The sequence below is a fragment of the Lactuca saligna genome, chromosome 3 (assembly GCF_052625555.1).
Source record: "Lactuca saligna cultivar CGN05327 chromosome 3, ASM5262555v1, whole genome shotgun sequence".
Lineage (NCBI taxonomy): Eukaryota > Viridiplantae > Streptophyta > Magnoliopsida > Asterales > Asteraceae > Lactuca > Lactuca saligna.
The window spans coordinates 216,491,436-216,501,332 of NC_136419.1; the positions used below are offsets into that span (position 1 = coordinate 216,491,436).

A 9,897-nucleotide genomic window follows, 5' to 3' on the forward strand; every position below is an offset into this window, starting at 1 on the left:
TTCATTGTGTTGTTAAAAAGGTAGATTTAGCCCATCTTATAGGACATACTCGAAGGGAATGCCCTCAACTGAAATGGATACTCTTAAGTCATCATTTTTTCTAGACGATGTAGGTATTTCATCAACAACGAAATAATTAGGTTTTTCACTAATAACCCTTCAAATCGCACACTACCAAAACGGGGCTTAGTATGACTACTACAGAGAATTCAGAAGAGTTTTTTGGTCGTTTAATCTCCTTCCTTTTGTTACATTTGGTGTTTTTATAGTTTAATGATCTTTTAATATCTTTTACATATTTTAATGATTGTTTTGTATTTTTTAAGCAAAACAATAACAACCATAAAAACCGTCAACATGGATCCTTCCTTTCTTTCACTAAAATGGCGACCACTCTCTCGCCTACTACTTCCGTCACTCTTCACCACTTCTCCGGCCACCAGTCTCTCAACAATTTCCGATCAAAAAGCTACCTGAATTTCACGAAACTCCAGTGCACCGGAGGAGGAGATAACACAACAAGTACCGATTCATCCGCCACCGGTCAAGTCTCCGAGTCCGGAAACCTACTGCTCAAAACCGCTTGGTATGGCTCCGAGCTTCTCGGAATTGCTGCCTCGTTTTTCCGTTCACCAGAGAACATCGATGACGGAGCCAATAGAGGCATCGAGCTTGCTGGAGATAGAGTCGGAGTAATTGATCGATCAATTATCGTTGAAACTATCAAAGAGGATTATCAGAGGTCGTATTTCGTCACAGGTAAACATTAAATCGTACTCCATTTAGTTTATATACCTCCAGTTTCCGAGAATTTCAAATTTGGTACCGAATTTGGTGACGAAAAGCAATTTTTTGTAGATAAGCCCCATTTTACTTCATCGAATTAAGTTTTAGGGTACAAAATTCTTAGATTTATCCATCAGGCTTTAATAATTGCAGTTTATGTGTGATTTTAGGTGCTCTTACTCTAGACGCATATGAAGACGACTGTGAATTTGCAGATCCAGCAGGTTCATTTAAAGGTCTACTTCGATTCAAAAGAAATTGCACAAATTTTGGGTCTCTTATTGAGAAATCAAACATGAAGCTCATGAAATGGGAGGATTTTGAGGTATTTCTCTTCAACTTCATACATTCCTAGTAATTCAGTGTGTAATAAGCATGGATTTTGAATCATTTGTGTTGTAGGATAAAGGAATTGGGCATTGGCGTTTCAGTTGCACCATGTCATTTCCATGGAAACCTATTCTTTCAGGTATCTTTATCCATTTTGCATATTTAATAAATTAGATTAATTAGTAAAAAAATAAACCTATAATTATGCAATACCATTAAAAGGGATAAAATGAAAAAATGTTATTAAGATTAGGGTAGTATCAGTGAAATGTTGAGTTGCAACCATAGCATTAATCTTTTGATCTACTAGGAGAGTCTGACTGTTTTTTTATAAAGATGATCAGGGGAGAATTCTCGTTTTTTGCACATATAAGAGCTCAATAACACGTCCATATTCCACTTTTTTGTATGAGATAAAAAATAGCAACTTTTGAATAAGAGTTCATACTCAATGTATTCAACACCAACTGTATTGTGTTACCATATCATCTCCAGAGCTGATAGTGTCATATCATGTCAAATCTAAAGTTGTTGGTCATGTATAGAATTGTCACGACATGTCATTGTTCGTTTGGATGGATCGGTTCGATCCGATCCAATCAAGTGAATCCAAATTGATTTCGGTTTTCAAAACATTGATTAGAATAGTCCAAACTAAATTCAAATTCAATCTGATCCAATCCAATTACAATTCGATTGGATCGGTTTTTATAATTTAGTTTTTAAAAACCGGATCATTTTAAAATGACATATAATTATCATATCACCCAATTTTAAGCAAAACAAATTATTTAGTTGTAATTTAAAATTTATAAAAAATTACTAAGAAGGTAGATTATAGTTTAATATTTTATAGATAAACAACTTTTGAGAGAAAATGCATATATATGTTTTGTATTGACAAAACCGCACAAATGGTCCCTGTGGTTTGCTTAAAATTGCCACTTTGGTCTAAAAAAGTTTTGACTAGCACCACAAGTCCAAAGTTTTCATTTTGTTGCGAGTTTAGTCCAGTTTTCTATAAACCTTTTCATAATGACTATTTTGCCCCTATATTTTTCTTTTTCAGTTTTTTTTATTATTTAAATATTTATTTTGATTAAAAGAAAAAAGAAAATTTTCATTTTCTATTTTATTTTTATAATATTTTATAACAAAGTAAAAAAATAAAAATGAGATCTCTCTCTCTCTGTGTGTGTCAAAATGCTTCACCCTATGATACCATTTGAAGAACCCAAACCACCACCAGTGGAGGTGAGGACTGAGGAACTCCTCTTCTGAATCTGGAATCGGATCTGGTTCCCACACCACCATTCTCTATATCTATTATATCTTAAATCACAATTCATACACCATCGTCGTTGGTTTGATTCACACATCACCATCACCAATTTTGTTTCAAATGCCACTTTTATGAAACCCTAGCACCACCACCCTTCTCACTGGTCTCTTTTTTGAACATCGATGTCATCGGAAACCCTAGTGTTCACCCGATTCAGCGAAAGAGGAGAAGAGAAGAACACCCATATACAAATCGATTGTTTGGTGATGAATACCCACACACAAATCAAATTCCATAAATGAAAAAACACACACAAACATTGTGATTTCTGTAAACTAAAACATAAAAATTGTTCCACCTAACTGAAGCTTTAAAATCCATCACAACGTCCTTCCACTGTTGTTCATCCACAGGAAAAAAATCGAGATAGAAGAAAAAGAAAAGAGATACACATTTGGAGACGAAGATCGAACATATATTGAATAGATTTAGCGTTGTCAGATAATCCTTCTTCTCCGATGATATAAGATCTATGAAAGGGATGAGCTAGGGTTTTCAATAATGATTCTTCTTCTTCGTCGTTGATGTAGAATCCTTCTTCCTCGACACTAGGGTTTCGTAAAGAGGTGGCGGTCCGATTGCAGGAGCAGGGAGGCGCATAACAATGGCGGTGATGGTTTTGCTGCTTCATCCTTGTTTCCAATCTATCTCCCCTCCGATCGAAGATGAAGTATGGTGGAAGATTATGAAGGCAAGCGATGGTGAAATGGTTATGTTGATGAAGGTCAGGGCCTGAAGATGGGGGTGTATTGTAGGCATTCTCAAAGAGAGAGAGAAAAAGGATCGATTGTGAAGAGGGATCGATTTTTGAGAAAAAGGGGCACACGCATGAGAGAGGGGGTTTCTTTTTTATTTTATTTTTAATCAGAAAAACATTTAAATAAATAAAAAACAAAAAAGGGAAATACCAAGGGTAAATCCGTCATTTTAAATATTTTTAAATCAAATTGGACCAAAGTCGCAACAAAATGAAAACTTTGGACTTGTGGTGCTAGTCAAAACTTTTTTGAACCAAAGTAGCAATTTTGAGCAAACCACAAGGACCATTTGTGCAGTTTAGTCTTTTGTATTAGGTGAAACTTTTTAAACCTACTTGAATATATATATATATATATATATATATATATATATATATATATATATATATATATATATATATATATATATATATATATATATATAATTGTTATTCAATTTTTTTGGATCATTCAGTTCTTATATTATAATATTATAATCCAAAACCAATCCAAAATAATAATTCGGTTTTGTTGAAAACCAATCCAAAAATCCGATTATTCGAACCAAATAGTCCAATCCAAATTGTCTAATTGGACAATTCGGTTTTATGCAAATAATGAATAACCCTAAATGTCATATGTAAATAAAGCGGAATCTTACCCACACACCCACATACACATCTCCCATCATTGAAAGAGTTATTTTTTAGCAACACTTGTAAAACAAGTTAATTTTGTTGACTTAGGCCATCTGTTATATCCGTCTCTACTACTATAGTGGTGTGTGCCACATCATCACCACTAGCTACCACTAAACCTATGGGATACCACTACTACCACTCCACTACACATCATTTTTTTAATTAAATTTAATTCAAAAATACATTAAAACATTTTTTTAAGCACTAGTTCGTTAACTTAAAATACCACATTACATTAAAAAAAATTACATTAATTAAAATAAAAAAAAAGAATAAAACACCTAAAAATACCAAATATAACTAAAAAAACTACCCCTAATTCCTATAGCGGGTTCAAACCGACTCTTTCACCGCGAGAAAAATCTCCAAATATTCGCCTTCGAGATCGTCCGCTTTCATCTTCAAAATCTCCATGTCAGTTTTTGTTTGAAGCGTTGTTTGCGCTTCTTGGAATGACGTTTACGCTTCTATCATTTTTTCTCCACCCGACTCAACATCTCCGCCCTGGTTTCTTGAATGTGGACATATCAATCAAATTTCTCTCTAAAATGATTGATAACACTAGCCCTGAAGCCGACGAACCCGCTTGAAGTGATTCCATGATCGAGAATTGGCGATGGGTGGTATCTAACGCAAAAATATTATCGGGTTTGCAATTTCTAAAGTTTGGGGGAGTATTTTCGTTGGGATCCATTTTTTATGGTTGTGAAAATGTTGTGTGTATTTTGTGTATAAAGAAAGAAAAGAATGGTGTAAGAGAAAAATGTTAAAAGTCTGGTATTTATAGGTAAAAAATGTTGTTTAAAAAAAATTAATTTTTACAAAAAAATTAGACGTTGAACGGCTATTTCCGTTCCAAATCGAGAGAGGTGTCCTAATTGGGCTTTTGGTTTCATGGTACGCACCACAACCTACAATGAGCACACCCCACCACGAATGGTCGGGATAGTGTGCACGTCGGGATTTCGTGGCCACGTATACCACGATGATGTTCGTCGTCGGTATACTGTTTGGTCTTATTGTTTTTCTTGACAACCGAATTTCATTGCAGCTACAGGTTACACGGAGTATTACATTAGCAAAGAATCAGGAAAAGTATGCAGGTAATAAATATAATTAATGACTCAAACGATTCTTATATATATATATATATATATATATATATATATATATATATATATATATATATATATATATATATATATATATATATATATATATATATAATGAGACCCCTTCAAAGAATGCAAATTGCTTGGAAAAGCCGATTTAGTTGAAGTATTTATTTAGTGGTAAATTATTTACAGGCATGTGGAGCATTGGAATGTACCAAAGATGGCATTATTCAAACAACTTCTAAAGCCTAGTAGAGGATTTTGGGGCAACAAGAAACTTGGTTAAACTTTGGCTATTATTCATCCTGTATATATAATTATATATATGATATAATTTTATTCCACATAACACAGAGAATTCATGGATATATATACGTAGAGCTTTTTACTTAGAAATTGTACTTAATTCATCCTAAAATGACAACATATTAAGTAAATGTAATATAAATTTCTTTCATGTACATACTTGGAAGCAACCAAGTTGAACAACTTATAGAAGTTGCTATCACAAGTCAAATCTAAGTTATGGTTTACAAATTTCATTGTTGATTGTCGTGGAAGGAAACATTTATGAAATGCTGTTATGCCATATAATTGATGTTGTTACTAGTAGTATGCCTCCAAACATTTATGAAATGTTGGTTGTCAAACATATCATTCATTCACAGCTGGTCAAACAAGATGCATTTAAGGTTGTAGTTTATGCAGTCACAATAGTACATTGGGTCAGGAATAGGAGAAAAAAAAATAAGCAACAAGTAACTGGCAGTCATCAAACATTGAGATTTGAGAAGGGGAAGCAATGAGGGAGGGTAAACTCTGGCTTTCATAAGAAGACTGAATATTACAAGAAATGGAATCAGAAAGTTTTTTAAAAAAAAAAATGATGTGAAAAGTAAAAAAAAAACCAATAAGCCCTTTATGTTTTATTATGGTGTATCGGTTGTCGTAATAAAGAAGATTATGCGAGGAGACAGGAGAGAGGAGGGATAATACAGAGCAATTCTAGCATATAATTTTGTTGGTGTAAGGTGTACAAGAGATGAGATGAGATCTCAGTGATTTGGATGGTCAGGATTGAATTTGACAGACTCCCTCCAAATAAGCTCTTTGATGTGTTCTTCGGTGCATGAAGGCTGCTCAAAGTCGAAGCTAAAAGGATGAGGGCACACCGGCTCATCGTTGATTTCATGAAGAGGTGCCAAATACGGATGACATAACGCCTCATCAACTGCAATATTTATAGATATATGTTGATTTAGTATATTAAAAAAAATGAAAAGGGAAAAATGGTAAAAGCACCTGTAATACGCCTGTTTGGGTCAAATACAAGCATCTTTTCAAGCAGATCTAAAGCTCCAGGGGATTTATTTGGGAATCTTGCAGAGAATTGTTGTCTTGGATACTGAGGAAGTTGTCTCACATATCTTCTTGCATTATCGCTTCTTAGAAACCCAAGACTTGCATCATCAGGTGAACCAATCAGCTAATAACCAAAAAAAAAAAAGTCAGTGAAACCCCAACATCTAAAAAAATTTACTTTCATATTCTTGATTTGTTTCCTGAATGATAATGGGTAAAATTACCTCTGTGATAAGTCTGAGCTGATGAACATAATCTTTGCCTGGAAACAAGGGCTGTCGCGTGAGGATCTCACCGAGGATGCAGCCAACGGACCAGATGTCAATGGCGGCCGTGTACTCGGAACAATTTAAGAGCAATTCAGGGGCGCGATACCATCGAGTCACAACATATTCGGTCATGAAATCCGTTTCTGAAGTGGTTCTTGCGAGCCCAAAATCCCCAATTTTTAGGTCACAATTTGCATTCAGAAGTAAGTTGCTTGGTTTTAGATCACGATGCAACACGTGTGCTGAATGAACGTACTTCAGTCCTCTTAGAATTTGGTAAAGAAAATACTGCCATCATCAATTTATCAAAACATCAAGTTTCAGTTTTGGACTAAACATGGTCAAAATCAGAAAGCATAGGGACCATTTTTGTAATTTAAAAATGAAGACATAGTTACCCGACAATGATCATCAGCCAGAGGTTGATTGGAGCGTATTATTTGATGAAGATCCGTATCCATCAACTCATAAACAATGTAAACATCATTGAAGTTTTCCTTCTGTGGAGGCCGTATGATGTCTTTGATTGCAATAACCTGTACCCACCTCAAATCACGTAAATACCCTTCAACCCATATCAATACCATCAAAACAAGTAAACTTTTTCAGGGGTCAAAATGGAGTTTTGAAAAGTGAACTCACATTTTCATGTTCCATGTGACGAAGAAGCTTAATTTCTCTTAGAGTCCTTTTGGCATCTATTCTGTTGTCAAAAGCATTCCCAATTTTCTTTATGGCAACTTCTTCACGTGTCTCTGCATTCGTTGCAGCACTGAAAAAAAAAAAAAAAAAAAAAGTCAACTTTATTCAATACAATATCGGTAATCAAAACATAAGACCCTGTTTCTTTTTTTCTTTTTCCATTTTGTGATGTTAAAATGTATTTAGGAAAATGGAAGGAAAAAATGACAGACAAATTTGTAACAACTTAGGACTTAATGTGGGAAAACCTCCTTACTCCAAACTCAGATTAAGTCATATAATGGGTAAAGATGTTTGTCTGCATAAAGTGTTGAATAGATAAGGTACGTTACTTTCCTAGACTAAAAGACCATTTTATCCTTACATTCCAAAAAACTTCACAACATCCATCAATTTCAACATGATAGTAAATAGGTAAACAGTTGCTATCTTAATACATTAAGCCATGGTTTTTGGCTGTGTCCAGAAGTCAAAAAGAGACAACACCTAACTATTTTCCTATTTATAATCAACAGTAAATGATTCTAAATCTGGATCTCGTGCTCAAGATTCTACAAAATTAAGAGGTTAAACCCTAATGATTATAAGCTCAAGTTACCCGTAAATCACCATCAAAATGTAGCTAAATGAATGAATCGAAGCAATCACATAGGATTATAAGATCAAGTTTCCTGCAAATCCATAGCTGATAAACCCTAATATCATCAACCACTACTTCGAAGAGCCTTACGATGATGATCAAATACAAATCGCCATAACTACACCACGCAATTCCACGATTCCCCAAACAAAATCGATCAACATCACCGAATATAATAACTACAAATCATGCTAAACGTTTCAAAAACTACCAACAGAATTCGAGTCTTACCAAACGATTCCATAAGCGCCTCTACCAACAGGTCTGATCGGAGGAACATACTTCCGGGAAACTTCGAAAAGATTACCGTACACATTATACTGAACATAACGACCGCCATGTGTAAGAACCCCTTTAACGTTACTCTGATCCGCTGTAGTAGCAGAGCTTGACTCCACCACAGACATAGCTTCCTTCAGCGACTTTCTCTCTCTAGATCCAACCTAAATTTTGGGATTGAAGAAGAAGATATGGTGTTTGACATTTCTAAATTTAGAGTTGTTATGAGTCATGACAATGAAGACCGAAGAGAGAGAGAGAGAGAGAGAGAAACTTTTGAACTGGAGCTGATATGTTGTTACCCGTGAAGACATTTTACCTTTTTGTATAGTGCTTTTTGTGTTCGTCTTTTGTGTGGTTGAATTATAAATGTGTGTATGGTGTAAAACTTTTTTGATGGGTGATTCGATCACCATACACCTGTTACGGTTTTCATTATTTCACAGACTCCATCAAAGTTGAAATTCATTTTCATGGTGGATCATTTTCTCCAAGAGATTGTATTTTATGGTTGGGGTGAATTGCATTTTACAGAAACAATACCTTTGTGCTATTTATTAATTTCGGAAAAAAATTTCTTATAAAATTTGGACGAATTTATTTACATATAAATCAATTTGGATGGTAACTTACTTTGTAAACTATTATTTCATTAGAAATATATGTTATCCATCATTTTAATTGATATAAAAGTTATCGGTTACTCAACTTGTTCATATGACCTTTTATATGATTATCTATAATGAATGACTAATATCATAAAAGTACTATATTTTTGTCACTAAATTAGAGAAAACCTTGATTTTAATTTTTCGTTGACCGTAGACATGATATTTTCATGGAATTATCACTTGAGAGCTAGTAACCGATGACGAGCAGATAACATGCTTTATTCGGTCACACTAACATATTCTCTAGCCATCACCTTTTACGAACCATCACTGATAAAGGGTTTCATGTATTCGACAAGGGTTTGACGCTAAGAAGGGTTTCACAGTCCCCGATTTCGCATTTTGAAGCTTTGAAATCGTTGGTGAAGTAAGGTGGAATAGAAAGGTACGTGTATGGAAACAAGAAATTGATGCTTCTGATGGTGGTTATCTTCTTCAATGGAGTATGGAGTTCCAAGTTTGAACTAAGAAGTTTTTTATTTATTTTTATCTTTTTGATGAAATAGATGGCCTCTACTTCTGGAACTAAGAAGCCTAAAGGGCCTAAGCTCCTAAGAAGAAATACTTTCCAGACTCTAACTTTGATGATGAAGCATTTGACTTTAGCTTCTTGGATTTTTCTGAAGAAGCTTTCAAAGCCCCCTCAAAACTATGTGATGATCCTTTTCTTGACTTATTGTGTGACGAAAACATATTAAGGAGGAGTATTGATGGAATGGTAGATGATGGAGACATTCCTGGTGGCCAACAAAATGAGCATGCCCACTTAGATGAGGACGGTGAAGATGTTGGTGTCGAGTATAGGGTGCATGATCCTAATGTTGATTGGAAAGAGATGAGGCCCCGATTAGGAGACTGTTATGAATCCCCTGCTCAAATCAGGTTTGCTTTAACTAACTATGCATTCCATGGAGGATACCAACTTTATTTTTAAAAAAGTGATAAAGTGAGGGTTATAGCTAA

At 34.5% G+C, this 9,897-nt stretch overlaps 2 protein-coding genes across 2 annotated transcripts; one reads left to right on the plus strand and one right to left on the minus strand.

Annotated features, from left to right (window-relative positions):
• Positions 1–352: 352 nt before the first annotated feature.
• On the plus strand, positions 353–5,472 carry LOC145037823 (Nuclear transport factor 2 (NTF2) family protein). The gene is made up of 5 exons (XM_078986556.1): positions 353–759; positions 957–1,111; positions 1,189–1,255; positions 4,948–4,999; positions 5,204–5,472. The coding sequence occupies exons 1-5, from the start codon at positions 384–386 to the stop codon at positions 5,295–5,297; spliced, it is 744 nt and encodes a 247-aa protein (XP_078842682.1). The 5' UTR covers positions 353–383; the 3' UTR covers positions 5,298–5,472.
• A 342-nt stretch (positions 5,473–5,814) lies between these two features.
• On the minus strand, positions 5,815–8,567 carry LOC145037822 (mitogen-activated protein kinase homolog MMK2). The gene is made up of 6 exons (XM_078986555.1): positions 8,216–8,567; positions 7,285–7,414; positions 7,041–7,178; positions 6,598–6,930; positions 6,314–6,497; positions 5,815–6,242 (listed from the first exon to the last, which is right to left on the minus strand). Exons 1-6 carry the CDS (start codon positions 8,389–8,391, stop codon positions 6,067–6,069), a joined length of 1,137 nt encoding a protein of 378 aa, XP_078842681.1. The 5' UTR covers positions 8,392–8,567; the 3' UTR covers positions 5,815–6,066.
• Between the last annotated feature and the right edge of the window lie 1,330 nt (positions 8,568–9,897).